Genomic DNA, 17,264 nt, shown 5'->3' with positions numbered 1-17,264 from the left:
GTTAGATTGTCATAAATCAAAGCCTTTGCCATGCTACTCTATGCATTCAATAAACAGCGTGTGAACCAAAGAGCCCCTCTAAAGACTAAAAGCACTTTTCATTTTCAGCTTTTAGAAACAACTTTAAAAGGGCCATTACCATTTCTCTATTCAACATCAACTGCTTCATTCTAGAATTATCCTAGACTTACACGACCCAGGAAGGTGGCATTTCAGCAGAATGTGAGCACTGCCAGGGCAGAGACCTTCCATAGGTTAGATCACAGAAGCTTCTCAGGGTCTCAGAACAGGACCTGGCCCCTGGTGGGTACTCAAGGGAGATGTGGAAAACGAGAAAAATAAATATCAAGGCTAGGAATTCACCCCCCCCCCCCATTCTCTTCTGTTTCTAGATCGTCGCTTCTGGAGGTGCTGGCACGAACCCCCTCGTTGCTGTAAATATCTTGATCGCGGTGGGGGCCATCATCATGGTCCTGGGCTTCCTGGGATGCTGTGGTGCCGTGAAAGAAAGCCGCTGCATGCTTCTCTTGGTGGGTTCCAGACCAATCCCAGCATCCACTCTCCACACCCCCATGGTTGTCTGTAACTGGGATTGGTCAAAAGACTTGCCAAGCTTGATGAAACCCTAATTTATTCTAGAGAATTTGAATATGGTAGATACTAGGGTTTAGGTTTTGGATCACCTCGGTTTAAATTTGAGGGGACTTTACGATTTAGAGTCGAAAAGAAGATACGTCTTAATCAGTCATGCCTCCACTCATTGGGTCATTTTATCCAAGCCACGTGAGCGCGCTTCTGTGTGTCAGACACTGCACTAAGGGGTACGGAACCCATTGTGGGAGGAATAATAAGTGAAAATGTATTACAGTGAAAGTGGCCACAGAAGAGAAGGGTGGCGATGGGGAAGGGAGCTTTCAAGCCAGAGATAGAAGTGAAGAGTCTGTCTGCCTCCGTGAGGGTTGCTGTGGTCACCCGGAAGCGAGCCTGGAATCCAGGGCTGCAGGGAGTGAGGAATGGGAGTGTCCTGGGTGTGGCTGGAGGGAGCGGAGGCTGTTCCCAGTAACGATAGCAGGTATTTGTGTGGGCTGTAAAGTACACACTGTGCTAACGAAATTGCAATGGAGATACTCAGATCTGTGACCTAGGATTTTCCAGCAGGGTGCACTGAACAGGAATGCCCCATAAGCATTCACTTTTTAATTTACACACTAGAGAGTAATGAACAGATCTTGCCAAGCTATTAGAAAATAGAGTATTTGTTGGGTACCAATTAGAATGAACCTAAACTTGTTTCAGAAATGTGTGCATGTCTGAGCATAATAATGGTGCTTAGCAGTTTGCGCTGAGGGAAGGCAGACACATATTTAATGGGACTCTAGGAGCATCTCCTGTGAGAACATTTGTGTACCGAGGCCTTTTTCTGCCATTTGGGAAATTTAATTACGCGAGAAACTTGTTTTAAAAGCAGACTGGTATCTGGGTTCCATTCTCCAGGAAGAGTTCAGGATTTACACAGGAAACAAGGTCCCACATGGTTCCCACAGTGAAGATACTGTTTGGAGGGCAGCTTTAAGCGTGCGTGTGCGTGTGCGTGTGTGTGTTTGTGTGTGTTCACCTTGACTTAAGCAGGAATGGAGAAACATGAAATCCTCTAGGCTTTCAAACCTGCTTCCCTTTAATATGAGAGAATTGACAATAGTCTTTCCAACGAGATTTAACTGCAATTACTTTCCTTGATTTTTTTTTTTTTTTTGGCAGTTGTTTCTTGGTAGCAATAGAGTATATTTGTAGTTCCATTCCAAAACAACGGTGCAATAAAGGGAGACTGAGGCTGATACTTCTGGCTGCCAGGGTCACATGACACTGCGATGCTGTTGGTAGTTACTGGCTCCTCTGAGAATAATGCATCCCTGTCTTGTCTTTCAGTTTTTTATCGGCTTGCTCCTGATTCTGTTTTTGCAAGTGGCAGCAGGTATCCTGGGGGCTACTTTCAAATCTGAGGTAAGTTCACAGATGATGTTTGACACCCATTGGAAAGACCTAAAACATTGAAATTCTGCACTCTGGCAAGAATAATTTATATTTATAATATATATATATATATGTTTTTTTTATTTTCAATTTTCAGTCTAGCCGCCTTCTGAATGAAACACTCCATGAAAATGTAAAACTTTTGACTCAATCAACTGAGGAGGCAAAAAAGTTCCAGGAGGCCATGATTTCATTTCAAGCCGAGGTAATTAACATTTCTTGTCCACTTGGAAATTTGAATATAATTTCTCAATGTTTAACTTTAAAACTAAAGAAAAAAAAAGACAAATCAAAAAAGAAATAAGAAGGAAAGGAAAGGCGTTGACTGCTCCCAGGCATGGTGGAGGAGGGAGTTTTTTGTAGATATACAGGAGACTGTAGGCAGAGACAGGGACATCTGGGAGAGTACAGAGTGGATGTGACCAGGCTGAGCTGAGCCATATGAGAGAGGGGGGAAGAAAAAGGGAGAGAGGAACCAGGGGTAGCAGCCAAAAGGGCAAAAGTACAAAAGGGGCCGGTGGCCAAAATGTCAGGCTCATATAGGGAAAAGCCTCTGAAAGAAGGGCACCCCAGGCTCTGGGCAGGAGAGTTCAGGTCAGAGGGCAGGGTATACCAGTTATACCCTGTTACAGTTAGGGGGTGAGGGATGCTGGGAGAAACTGTTGGCCAGGTCTGTTTAGATATGCTAAATAATCACCTCAGTCATTTGTCCCAGGGTTTGGGACTTAACTAAAAGTTACTATTACTATCATTTTTTTAAAAATACATGTGCAGTGTTTTGCTGTGGGTATGTCTGAGCACCACAGGCATTCCGGGTGCATGCGGAGGCCAGAAGAGGGTGTTGGCTCCCCTGGAACTGGAGTTATGGGTGGTGGTGAGCTGCCTGGTGGTTGCTTTCCAGGGCCTCTAGAAGAGCAGCCAGGGTTCTTGACCACTGAGTCATCTCTTCAGTCCACTATTTAATTTTTTTAAAGTGTTGAATTCTCCACTTTGCAGGTTCTGACTGATTGATTATTATTTCACAATGTAATAAGAAAAAAAAAGTATCTGTAACAGTCTCCAGTCCCTTAGGGTTTGATGTAATTTAGAGGATAGGTTAAGAAGATAGGCCTGCAACAAATAAAGTTTTTATGGGAGAAACCAAAAATTATTTTAAAATTTGCAATCTAAAAGAGTAGCGTGTAAGGTGTCTACCTCCTTCTCTTCCTCCCTCTACATGAAGCTAACACTTCATGCTCCTTACAGTCCTGTAAATCAGTGTTTTAGTTTTGTTTTTGTTTTTGTTTTTTTTTTTTTTTTTTTTTTGATTTTCGAGACAGGGTCTCTCCATAGTTTTTGGTGCCTGCCCTGGAACTAGCTCTTGTAGATCAGGCTGGCCTCAAACTCACAGGGATCCACCTGCCTCTGCCTCCCGAGTGCTGGGATTAAAGGCGTGCGCCACCACTGCCTGGCACAGTGTTTTAGTTTTTTTATTGGTATAACTAAATGCCTGAGACTAAGTATTTTAGACATAAAAGATTTTTATTTGCTTGTTTATTGAGGGTTTTGTTTGTTTGTTTGTCTGGTTGTTGATTTTAGACAGGGTCTCACTATGTAATGTTGTCTGTCCTGGAACTCACTAAGGAGATGAGCCTGGCCTGGAACTCACAAAGATCCCCCTGCTTCTGCCACTCCATGCTCCCTCACCCCCCAGTGCTGGTATTAAAGGTGTGTGCCACCACACCAGGTAGAAAAGAAGTTCATTTTGCTCCCAGCTCTGGAGCTGAACTGGACACAGCTGCCCGGTTCTGTCAGGGCCACATGGAAGAAGGAGGAAACACGGAAGAGACCACTTCAGACAGGAAGTGAGGGTCTAGGAAGGAGGAAACCCTGCTCCTTTATTGCTGGGTCTTGCTCTTGTCGTTCTGTGTGCTCAGCTTCTTAAAATTTCATTTAAAAGTTTGCTTTAAAATTAGTCTACAAAGTTGCACAGTATTTATGGTGGCTTTCAGTGTGTCATTTTCGTACATGCTTTGTTTTACTCGATTCCCGTCCTCCCCTCTTCCCCAGTCCCACCACTTCCGCCCTTCAGGCCCTAGCTGTCCCTTTCTAGCTTCATATCCGAGGTACCTATCACCCTCCCCACCCTTCCTTGAAACCTCTTTCCCCCTCTCATGGTAACCCGTGCTCTTAGGAACTAACTCCATCCTGCAAACCCACCCACCCACTCTTCACAGTCAACAGCGATGGGTTCAAAAGAATGATTCCTTTGGGCTCACTTCCCACCTGGTAAAAGTTCTCTAATGCTACAGCACAAGATTGCAGAGCGTGAAACCAGAACAGATGGTGACATCATGTCCATGCATGGCCTTGTTGAGAGGAGGCTGACAAATGACACATGAAGGAGCGGAATTTGTGTCCACATCTACAGGACCTCATCTTTTATTGATGCTACTAGCCCTTTCCCCTGCTCTCTCTGTCTCTGTCTCTGTCTCTGTCTCTGTCTCTGTCTCTCTCTCTCTTTCTCTCTGTCTCTCTCATATCAAAGGTAAAATTCAATGGAAACATTAAGACTCTTCGACTGTCTGGTTCCCTCCCAGTCTTTACTGAGTATTACTTCTGAAGGAAGCTGTGTCAGACCAGGTTTGTGTGGTCAAGGTCTGTTGAGAAGCCCTCTCTTCCTGACATTATACCGTCCCACATCCTTGGAGGGCGCTTCCTGCTTTTCTTCCCCGCTGTGAATGCATGTGCTTTCAATCATGATGAATTTTATTTTGTCCAAGGCTTCCTAGCCAAATCTTTAGACTTTAGAAATCTCATCATGTTATCTTCATGTAGTATTCACCGTAGGTGTGGCTTGACATAGACATTTTTAGAAGGCTGTAGCAGGGCTGGATTTTATAGGTTATCCATCCTGATTTTTTTCATCGATCAAAATATTTTACATTTGCCTTCTATCATTTAAATATTGAGCTGAATATCTACTCATTTTTGCTCATGCCACTTCTGCCAGTCTGCTAATCCGTGTGTTCTTTTCAGTTTGTAATATTATTTAGGCTTAATTATTTCTGAATCTCTTAGGAAAGAAAGTCTATGGATGCCTGTATACACGGTGGCTTTTTCTTTGAAAATAGCTGATGTTTGATTCCCAAAGTTTGCTTTTCAAGCCCAAACACCCTTGATTTCTTAAACTATTTATCAGAAGGCATTGTTTCCCCTGATTGCTTACCAGTTCCTATTTGGACAGGTTCCAGTTTACAAAAATTCTCCTTACAACATTGTTTGCAAGAACATAAATCTGTTGTGAGCCAGCCCCCATCTAAATTACTGTGTGAGGTGCTGTTTTTCCTAACTTCCCGTGACTGTATCCTTCGCTTGCCCACACCCCTCCTACATGATTTCCCTTCTAGAGCACAAATTACTTCAAGCTGATGACAGGAGAAATACAGGCAGCCTCAGACCTCTTGTGGGGCATACAAGGCAATCTTGGTCCTTTCTAGGAACCTGCCTGGGACAAAAGATCATAGAGATCCAACGGGATTCTGGGACAGGTGCTGAGCCACATGTACTGCCCATTTCCAGGGACTTGAGGCCTCTGTGCCAATGGGGGCTTGTTAAATGTGCTGTGTGTTGTCGGTTTTGGATGCTCTCCTTTTGTACAGATATCCTATGCCTAAAAGTCCCAGGGCCGTATTGCTTCATTGTCCACCCCGCATCTACTTTATCTGTACATCCATTTGGCTTTCTTTGCTTTAATTACATTTCCTTGGGGGGAAAGGGTTCTATCCCACACTCTGCTGCACCTGTACACACACTACATGTGGACAGAAGTTGTAGATGTTGTGTGACTTTCTGTGGAGTTCAGGGAATTCCCATACAAGCTCTCTCTCGATACGATAGATACGATAGAGCATGCCCCTCTAGGATTCTTGGTTAGTATTTACGTAAGGGTGATGCGTCATCATCAGCTCTGGTCTTTTACATCCAGCTGTCAACTTAGAGTTTGTTCTGACAAAGCTTTCTCCTTAGCTCCCCCATTGCAGGTCAGAGAGTAGATACCACGGCCAGCTTTAGCCTTTCTGTCTCCTCCCCTTCTCCATGATGTTTCTATGCCTCTTATCATCAGGTGTGTATGGGGTGGTCAGAGACATATGGGATTCCTATTCTACTTTATACATCAAGTCCCCACTGATTATTTCTATTCAAAATTACAGAATTGAAAAGAATAAGTGATTTGTCATCTCTGTCATAGGAACATGAAGGAGGTTGTTTGAAAAAAGCCCTCCTTGTTCATATTGAGCTTGAAACTAAGAAAAATTTCAGCTCATAAGAATATCAAGTCATTGTGTTTGTACTACTCAGTCTTTGAACCAAAAGCCCAAGTCCTTATATTTGCCTCAACCGAACGTGTTAGTTTAAACTCAACATTTGGGTCTTCTTTGCTACTTCACTCTTCTATAGTGTCTGACACTTACTTTCCCCATGTCTCTCTAACTTATTGATGATGATACTGGAGTGATCATATTCCCTTGAGAGCATAGCAGAGGCAATCACAGACAGTGAAATCAAAATTATGGTAGCTAATGTACTTTAAAAAGCAGATTCTATACACTGAGCACTGAGGCTATTACTTCGTATGGATTTTCTCATTTTTATCTTTGCAACCAATCTGGTGCTTAGGTCCCATGAGCAGCCCCTGAACCATCGGCAGGATGGACTTTAAATATGAACACTATGACCACCCAATTACAGCCACTGAATGAAAGCTTATTTCCTATTTTTATTTTTCATTTTTTATTGATATTTACTGAGCTCTACATTTTTCTCTGCTCCCCTCCCTGCTTCTCCTCTCCCCCTTCAACCCTCCCCCAAGGCCTCCATGCTCCCAATTTACTCATGAGACCTTGTCTTTTTATACTTTCTACTTCCCATGTAGATTAGATCTACGTAAGTCTCTCTTAGTGTCTGCATTGTTGTCTAAGTTCTCTGGGATTGTAGTTTATAGGCTGGTTTTCTTTGCTTTATGTTTAAAAACCACCTATGAGTGAGTACATATGATAATTGTCTTTCTGTGTCTGGGTTAAGTTACTCAAAATAATGCATCTAGATCCATCTATTTTCCTGAAAAATTCAAGATGAAAAATATTATTTTTTTTAATATTTATTTATTTTTTATGTACGTTGGTATTTTGCCATGAGTGTTGGGTCTCCTGGAACTAGAATTACAGACAGTTGTGAGCTGCCATGTGGTTGCTGGGAATTGAACCCGGGTCCTCTGGAAGAGCAGTCAGTGCTCTTAACCACTGAGCCATCTCCCCAGCCCCAAGATGTCCTTATTTTTCTCTGCTGTGTAGTACTCCATTGTGTAAATGTACCACATTTTCCTTATCCATTCTTCAATTGAGGGGCATTTAGGTTGTTTCCAAATTCTGACTATGACAAACAATGCTACTATGAACATAGTTGAGCACATGTCCTTGTGGCACGATTGAACATCCTTTGGATATATACCCAAAAGTGGTATTACTGGGTCTTGAGAAAGGTTGTTTCCTAATTTTCTGAGAAATCGCCACCCTATTTTTTTTGAGATTTTGTTTGTTTTTCTCTTTTCTTTTTTTCTAATTAAAAAATAGATTTTTCTCTCATACAATACATCCCAAAGAAAGAGTCTAAGTTCCCTTCCCTTAGAGCCCAGGGAATCCCACAGAAGAGGAGGAGGAAAGATCATTAAGAGTCAGAGGGAATGGAGGACAAGGCCCTCTAAACCAAGTAAGCAACACACTTTCGAGCTCACAGAAACTGAAGCTGCAAGCACAGGGCCTCCTACATGGCTCTATGTGGGTCTACATTAGGTTCATATATAAAAGCTCTCTGATTCTACAATCTTTCCTCCCACTCTTCTGAGGGGTTCTCCAGTTTCTGAGGAGACAGACCTGATGGAGACCTCCAATTTAGACTCTCTGTCAGCATAATATCTAGTTATGGGTACCTGCTCCCATTTCTGCCCAAGGAAGCCTCTCTAATAATGACTGGACAAAGCACAGGTCTATGAGTATAGCAGACTATCATTAGGAATCATTTCATTTTGTTGTTGTTGTTGTTGTTTTCTGGTTGATATTTCTATTTGGTTCTGCCCTAGGTTCCTGGGCTATTCAGTCTCTGGTTCCTGGCCACTCTGGTCCAGGCAGTGTAAAGAAGTCTTGGGCTCCCTCTCCTGGTGTAGGACTCAAGTTGAACCAGACATTGGTTGTTTTTTCAACACAGGGTTTCTCCATGTAGCCCTGGCTGTCCTGGAACTCACTCTGTAAACCAGGCTGGCCTCAAATTCGGCCTCCTGGGTGTGTGAGATTAAAGGCATGTGCTCAGGTATTTTGTTTCATTTGTTGGTTTGTGAGTACGTGTCTCACGCTTTTGTCTCAACTGTCCTCGAGCTGGTCACGTTAATAGATCGGCCGTGAACTCACAGACGCCGGCCTGATTCTGCTTCCTGAGTGCTGGGATTAAATTCACACCTGAAAGATCAAGCAGTATTTGCTGTTGTCGTTTACCGATTTTTCCCAGAGTGTTCTTTCTAGCAGATGAGGGAGGAGAGAGTGGAGAGAATTGCTTTCTCTTCTTTACCGATAGCGTTCCCGTTCCGAGTCAGGCTTGCTTCCTTGCCTCCCTGGAGCGTGACCAACCTCTCTCCTGCTTTAGTGAGTGGAGTCCAGGCTTTTATCTCTATGACAGTTTCCTGAAAGGCTGATCCTTGATTTGTGCTTGTGTTCCTATTTTAAAGGACTCTATGAAAATTCAATACTAGGGAAGTTCTAAAATTCTTCGGTCTTTGAAATGTCTCTGCTCTAGAGATTCTGGGATAGAAATTTTATTTTGAAAATTACTCAAAAATTTGAAATATATATATATATATATATATATATATATATATATATATATATAAACTGAAAACTCAACTTCTTTTTGTGAACATAGGATGCATAGCTCAGAGTCTACCCTTTCTCTTGTCATTAAAACTAAAAGTTGAGAACTTTTTTTTTTTAAACCTTATTTCCAATTTCTTCAGACTTTTACTATCTTGGTCATTTTTCTTTGTGTTGCTTTTCAGACAAAACCAAAACATTCCTTCCGTTCTAAAAATGGGTTTTATTTTTATTTCAATTATGTGTATGTGTGTTCTGTATGGGTAAGGTGACATGGCACATCTTAGCATAAGGGTACTGCAGGGATGGCTCAGTGGTTAAGAGCCCTTGCTGCTCTTTCAGAGTGCCAGCTCAACTCGGAGTTCCCTTCTCACGGTCCGTGTCAACTGGCTCACAACTGGCCATAACTCCCTTAATACAGTTCCATCAGATCCTATGCCCCCTTTTCTGGCTTCCCAGAGCATGTGACTGGCATATTTTTGCACACACACACACACTCAACACACAACACATAAATCAAATCAAATCTATATTTTAGCGAAAGACGAATCTTCGTAATAACGTTTAGAAGAACAATTCAATATATGACAATGCTTCTGGTTATGCTAATGACTGTTTTTCCTTCTGCTTCTCTTTTCCCAGTTTAAATGCTGTGGCTTGGTCAAGGGAGCTCAAGATTGGGGAGCTAATTTTAATGAAGCTCAAGAGTCATGCAAATGTACAGAGGCGCCAGAATCTCAGTGTTCTTCTTATAATGGATATAAGGTTAACACACAGGTGAGAATAAAATCCATTTTGGCACATTAAGTAGTTCTGCTATATTTTTTTTCACAATGACAGTCTCTGTAAGAACTTAAAATACAACAAGCATTGGGGAACTCTGATATGAAAATACAGCAATTACCCAAATGCAAAACTAATCTCTACTAAATATAAAGGACATGTACTTCTCACCACAAAGCTTTTCCTAAGCTGTTCACTCTGCCTAGAAAGGCTTAGTACACACATGACAGTTGGCATTGACGTTTAATTTTTTTTTTTACTGCTATTTTTGGAGACTTCTCTATATCAGTTATTATCACTGTAACGTCAAAAAGGCTCCAACATCCTTTAAACAATTATCTGGCCGTGAGAGATCCACAAATGCTATGACAAACCACATTAAATTGGTGTCCATGATACCCAAAGGTTATTTCCCATCCAGCAATATTTTTGTTTACCAATATTGATGTCATTAATAAATGAAATAATAATCACAATTGTAGGGAAACAATTCTCCCCTCTGGACTACTGACCTTTATCTCTGGAGGTGATGAGGCCCTGCCGTGAAGCAGTGTTGGGACAGCCCGTATTTACAGTGATTCATAGGAGAGGAAGTTGCCAGATTGCAATATTACCGCGCCATTTCATTGTCAAAACTAATTGCAATTAAATTTTGCATTCTTACCTTTATATCTGATTCTCTCCTGCATACTTAAACTTAGCCACATACTGTTTCCAAGGTAGAATGTAAATCTGTCTGGTACCGATTAGTGTGTACCACTTAGGACGAGGAGGAATTCATAGGCTCTGTTGACACAGATGCTTATTTCCTGTGAAAGATTCGGTAGAAAGATGTTTTTCCCTAAGATATATTCTGAAAATCCCGCATAAAAAGATATTTCCTGAAAGTTCACACATAATTCAGTTAAGTATAAGCCAACAACTGTCCTAAAAGGAAGGCCATAACTTCGTTGAATACTTCCATCTGCCGTGTGTCCTTTGCAAGTCTGGAAAAATAGGAAATCTGCAATGACCATTATTCTGGTTTCCTTTTATTTTCTTTCCTCTCCTTTGCCAAGATCACTTTATTTTCTTGGGTTCAGCAGGAGGCAGACATAATGAATGCGAACCAATAGGTGTAGTCGTCCATCTCCCTCTTGACCCTAACTGACATGATAATCCTGATTGTTTTCTGTTTTGGATTAGAAATGACAGGAGAAGTCCATTACATTAAGGAATGGACTGGGGGAGAGAGACCTGTCAGCCTTAGGGAGATCTTTCACTTGAGTGTCACAGGGATGAGAGGGTTCGTGGCAATATGAATTGTGTTACACAGTTCTACATTTAAAAAGTTACCCTTGTAATTTTCACTTACTGGAATGTTTAGAATTTGCCTGAAATATTTTAAAAGTTGGTTTCCAGGATAGTTTGAATATATTCCAAATAATGTATCAGAGAAGTAACTTTTTGAAATTCTCTCTTCCTTAAAGTAATAGCATAAAAGTACACATAATTTTTAAAGATAAAAGTAGCACTTATATTTATTATTAAAGTATGTGAAATGTTTTGGTTTTAAGAGGAACATCTTACTATGTCTAGTTGTAGCCTCAATAGTAGGTTTCCCTGCTGCAGCACACAAACCCACATAATCCATAATTAGGGGAACACCAGTTCTTAAATGAGCAATCCAAAGAGAAGATTCAATTATTTATAGTCTTTTAATTATAAAAATTATACTTTGGAGATTATATTGGTATGAATTCATTTTTAAATTTTCAGAAAATGAGTTTAGTTTTTTATTTTCTTTATTTTATTTTATTACATTTTATTCAGATTTATTTAAATTTTTAAATTTAAATCTTTTTGATCATATTCTTCCCTTCCCCCAAGTCTTTCCAGACCCTCTCCCCAATTTTAAGTTTAAAAAAAAACTCAGTAAATTAAAACAAAATACACCCGCTGGAAAACAAAAACTCTACTAAGCTGTAACCAAATGAAAGCACACACGCACACACACACACACACACACACACACACACAAAACTGTGGAGTCAATTATTTATTGGTCAGCTAACTACTTCTGAACATAAGGCCTGTCCTGCAGTAGTTGATAAGCTGGTATCATTCTGTTGATTATTAACCCCAACATTCAGGAACTATGTGGTTAAAGCAAAAAGAGAATATATTTATCTTAAATGCTCTTTAACACCGAGAAGATGAAGCTACAAGTAGAAGAAATAGTTCAATTCCTTTTTGTTGAACTTGGTAACAATATAACGAGTCAACCGGAAGAATAAGTATGAGATCAAAATTTAACTAAAAGCATTGTTGTTTGTTTTACTAGACCTGTCTTTCTCTGATAAAAGATCTGGTTGAAAAGAACATTATCATAGTCATTGGAGTTGCTTTCGGACTGGCAGTTATTGAGGTACAGTATTACAGTGACATTGCCTCTGCGTTCATTCCACTTCTCATTGGTCGTAACAAATGCTGATGGTAAGCCAAATGCGGGTGCTGAGAGAACACTGGGCACACACTGCCCAGGCCATAGCATCTCTCTGAGTCAGCCTTGAGTCTGGAACAGGTAGGATTATAGTCCCATAAACCAAGAAGGGCCGAGGCTGCTGTTTCTAAATGTCTTCTTGCAATGTACCTGTATATATAGGTCATATATTTGTCTACACGCAGATGATTTACCTGAACACAGATGTCACAGAAAAAGAGTAATATATTCTAGGTATTGTTTTCTTGAGGAAAAAAAAATAACATCTGTACAATTCTTATTTGTAGGGATCCCTTTGGTATCATAACTAGTTCAAGTGTTAGAATTTTCTGAAGTGAGGTAGAATGAAGGAAATAAAACAAAAAGAATCCAGCTGTCACAACTGGCCATTTCTAGACATGATCTTGCAACAGAACATAGAAGCCTAACTCAGAAGAGTGGAGAAATGTTTTGCTCCAATTCAATTCTAGAGAAATTTAAAAACTTCTAAACAGCAAAAGTAGTTACCTTGGATTTTCTCATCTTAGATACTATAAATGATCTTGGAGATATTTCCAGGAAAGCTCTCAGTGAAGCCTGTGAATCCTTCCATCAATTTATTTATTGATGTTGAAAAATACATTTTCCATTGGATTTCTATCTCAATGGATTTTTCTTGGCATTTCGTTTTACATCCGGAACGGTAACTTTCGTATGGTCTCCAAACATTTACAAAGAATATGAAATAAAACATTTTCAAAGCGGCATTTATGGTATTATCTCAGAGCACGAGAAACGTAGGCATGAAATGTGTCAGAACCACTCACGACCGCATGTAGGTACAACAGTAAGAATTCAAACACTGTGTGGTACTTCCCAGGTGATTGCAGCAGTAGGACATTTACATCGTTCTCATGGAATGCTGGGTAGTGTCCCTTTAGGCTTCTCATGGAATGCTGGGTAGTGTTCCTTTAGGCTTCTCATGGAATGCTGGGTAGTGTCCCTTTAGACTTCTCATGGAATGCTGGGTACTGTCCCTTTAGGCTTCTCATGGAATGCTGGGTAGTGTTCCTTTAGGCTTTTCATGGAATGCTGGGTAGTGCCCCTTTAGGCTTCTCATGGAATGCTGGGTACTGTCCTTTTAGGCTTCTCATGGAATGCTGGGTAGTGTTCCTTTAGGCTTCTCATGGAATGCTGGGTAGTGTCCCTTTAGGCTTCTCATGGAATGCTGGGTACTGTCCCTTTAGGCTTTTCATGGAATGCTGGGTAGTGCCCCTTTAGGCTCTTAAGTAGCTTTGCAGTCTCTTGTCACACAACTGCTTGGTCAGAATTTTGGTTGAGATTAAAGTAATTTAGTGTCCTCAGTTGTTACTGGTGGAATTTCTTAGTCATGTATCAGAAGAAAGCCAGGTACTACTAGTATCAAATGTGTACTACTAGTATACATATGTGTGTGTATGTGTATTTATATCTTGTCACCCAAATGAGTCAAAATCAAATGTTACTTTGCATTAGGTCTGTTTCTCTTGATTGTTCCATTGGTTCTGTGTCCTTTGTTTTCTGGCTTCATGCTAATTTAGAAATAATAGACGATGGCAAAGGCAAGTGAAGAATCATATATATATTATCATCACATGAACACATGGCACACATGCACTTAGTACGCTTTGATAGAGTTGATTTTAAAGAAGCAGTCATGGCTGAGGATATGGCTTGGTCGTAGAGCATGAGGTTAATGTGCCCAGAGACCTGGGTTTAATCACTAACTAATTAAGATTGAGAAAGGAGGTTTTAAATGAGGTTATGTATTAAATTGCATTTTAGACTCAAACTTAGAGAGTTGACAATGACTGAATATAGCTCATGCATGCTTTTAAGAGGTTTGTTGAAGCTGAGCCAAAAGTAATAAGGACATGATTGATTGGAAAGATTGGTGTCTTCCACATCATAGCCAAACTTACTGCCAAGAATCTAAACAGATCTACAGGAAAGGAAGATTGCAAGAGGAATAGCACGCATATCAATATTTTAAGAATTTGATAAATTCCATGTACTTGTTACACATTTAGGGACGTTATTAATTCTCATGCCTGACTTTCCAGTGAAGTACTTGAATAAACCCTATATACAATAGTTTACCACTATGGAGTTTGTGTAGTACTGTCATGATATGCAATCATTAGCCAGCCCAGTGACATTGGGATGCCTAGACTATATGTAGTTATAATTAACAATATTTATTTAACAATTGATTGACAGAATTGTTGGGTACTTTTCTTTGTTTTCTCAATCTAAAGCCTGTCTTCTGTCTGGAGTTTGATGTAAAACAAGTATTTGATGCCTTATTTTATCCAAAAGAGAGCTTTGCAAATGGCCCCCGTTATCCAGTCAGTAGAAATGTACCTGCCCCCAAATACTCTAGTCTTAGAGTCATTCAATGGGTCTCTCAGCACTTCAATCTTTTTGGCTTCCAAATCAAGGGAACGCAAAGATGCACAGAGGGGAAAGTCTCTTCTCGTAAGCCTTTATAAGGAAATAGAAGCAGCTCTTTACAAACCTAATGCAGAAAGTATATGTAGACAATCTTCTCAGAAAAAAAAAACCATATCATACTCTGTATTTAGACCTTAGGTAGAGGCTTTGTTAATACTATATTCCTTTGGGACTCCTTTAAGCTTGAATACTAGAAGCTCATACAAAATACTTAATTCTGTGAAAAAATTCGTCTGTAAATGTTTGGAATCCTTATCTAGACTTAAATAAGCAGATTATTATTAAAAGGTGGTCAGCATTTTGTGGCTTTACTTTCACCAAGCAAAAAATTATCAAATGACATGGAATATTCATCTTTTAATAGGACAAAAGTTAACCTCACAGGAGGTCCTAAGAACAAAGCAATTCAGAGAAATGGCCATTTTACCACATTTTGAAAAACAGCTTCAGCATATGGGAGTCTTAAGTGCATAAACACTTAAAGCAAGTCTGTTTTGAGTCTTTGTTCACATATCATAAAACATTGAATCTCTTTTTTGTGTTTCTGAACACAAATATTCTTAACATAAAAAGAAATGAAAGAAGTGTGATATTAGTGATAAAATGCTGATATAAAACTACTATTTGAAAGTGTTCCATTAAATTCTTCAACCTGTGTGCAGAATAAATGGAAGTTGCCACCCTCCTCCCCAAACTCCAGGTCTCCTTTTCAAGGGAACTGTGGCAGAGGAAGCTGCCATTTGCTGAGTCATCTTAAACGCTCATACTCTATCACTTCTACACCAGAACCAAAGCGTTCAAGTCACCAATTGTGGAGTCCATTAGAGAGAGCTTTCTTTTTTCTTTTGGAAGAGCTAATGAGATGGAATTCACACCCTAGATTTTCAATTGTGTTTTGTTACTTCAAAAGAAAATTCCTGAGTTAAACTAGCCCCCATAGTTTGCAAGTGATTTTTTTTTCTTCTTCAAAAATGTATATAATTCTTTCACTTCTAAGCATTGGCTAAAACTTCAGTAGGAGAAATTCTAGACTCCTTGATTTCTCTGCGGATGATCCAAACCAGATGACCATGGTCTTTCCAGGGAATCAATAAGTATATTTAGCTCCCACAGCCTGGTGTTACCCAGAGCTCAGAGAGAAATGCTTTATAGAAAGATGTATGTGTACCACAAGGAGAAAGCATCGTTTAGTAGCAGCTGATACTGCACAATGAAGCAGGGGCACACACACACACACACACACACACACACACACACACACAGAGAGAGAGAGAGAGAGAGAGAGAGAGAGAGAGATCTGTACTCTTCGGTATTGTTCTCTCGGTTCTCTTCCTCAGGAGTCTATAATCTTATGAGAGATTCAATAGACAGTTTCTATTTTCTCCCTATTATTATTTAAATTCCACATTAATCCTGTTTTTTTTTTTATTTCTAGATTCTTGGTTTGGTGTTTTCTATGGTGCTGTACTGCCAGATTGGGAACAAATGAATCTGCAGATTTACCAAGTAATCCTAAACACCGTTTAAGTTTTTGCTTTGGCTTTGTGACTTTATATAAGCGAGTACTGTAAATACCAGGAGCAAATGTCTTATTAAAATGTCTTGCCTAGGCTCACTACAGATATTTGCACACATACTCAGCATATTTAAATGTGAGGGACAGAAAAAAAAATGAATGTGTATTTTTTTTTTTTTTTTTTTTGCAAAATAAAAAGTGTTTACGTTGATGCTTTTCCGGTGTCTGGTCATTGTGTTCAGGTGGCTCTGTGCTTTCGGGGATGTTTATCAGGACCTGCCCAGGGGAACAACTTCATTTCTCAGTAACAAGAGAATAGCAGGGCAGTGAAACTGGGATTTTTCAAAAATACTGTTTCAAAAAACACTGATTTTTCAAATACATGTTTCATCAGGTTTTACAGGGACTAACAATGAGATTGTCTAAGGTTGAAGTATTTAAGAATGGTTCAGCCGTGTAATCACCATCTTTTTTATCTTTGTGGTGTCTGTGCTTTGCTTCAGATGTACGATAAGTGCCAAAAACGTGCCTGTTTCTCAACCTTAGAGCCCCTTGGTGCCTGTTGCCTCGCTGGCGCTTCCTATGGGACAAAACAGTTAAAGCTACATTTACTTTCTAGCTCATGGAAATATATTTTTAATTTTACATTCTACTGAAATGTAGCATGCAGCAGAATGAATAACTCTTCAGTGTGTAACTCTGAGACTGTGCCTGTGTAAGGACTGTCCAATGACAGTATTCTTAGCATACCACACTGCTCCCTAATGCCACCTCCCAGTCCTGTCGCTCAGAGTAGAGCATTCACATTTGTATCTCCTTGCATGTCTGTTTACTAAGATCTGCTGGAAGTGTTTGCACCCTGGACATTGGCAACTGCCATGTCAGGGTTTTTAGTTTGAATAATTATGGAAGTATGTATTAGTACACTGACTTAGTGTTTTCTCAATGATAACCATTGTTCTGACTCTTGTGATCATAGATCAATTTTCCTGCTCTTAAACGTCCTCTTAGTACAATAAGAAGCTGAGCATTCTGGCTTTTTTTCTTGACTCTTTGTCTATGGGAGCTAGATCATTGCATG

General features: G+C 40.0%; 1 protein-coding gene across 1 annotated transcript in view; it reads left to right on the top strand.

Annotated features, from left to right (window-relative positions):
- The window catches only part of Tspan8 (tetraspanin 8), a 31,561-nt gene extending 15,167 nt beyond the window's left edge, over positions 1-16,394 (top strand). The window contains exons 3-8 of the mRNA XM_087901951.1: positions 393-530; positions 1,927-2,001; positions 2,129-2,236; positions 9,573-9,707; positions 12,037-12,120; positions 16,103-16,394. Of these exons, the coding sequence (XP_087758077.1) occupies positions 393-530; positions 1,927-2,001; positions 2,129-2,236; positions 9,573-9,707; positions 12,037-12,120; positions 16,103-16,156 (594 nt within the window). The 3' untranslated portion in view covers positions 16,157-16,394. The remainder of the gene's footprint in view (positions 1-392; positions 531-1,926; positions 2,002-2,128; positions 2,237-9,572; positions 9,708-12,036; positions 12,121-16,102) is intronic.
- Positions 16,395-17,264: the final 870 nt, after the last annotated feature.

This window comes from Myodes glareolus, chromosome 26 (genome assembly GCF_982192425.1).
Source record: "Myodes glareolus chromosome 26, mMyoGla1.1, whole genome shotgun sequence".
NCBI lineage: Eukaryota > Metazoa > Chordata > Mammalia > Rodentia > Cricetidae > Myodes > Myodes glareolus.
This window is presented reverse-complemented; position numbering and strand designations above follow the sequence as displayed.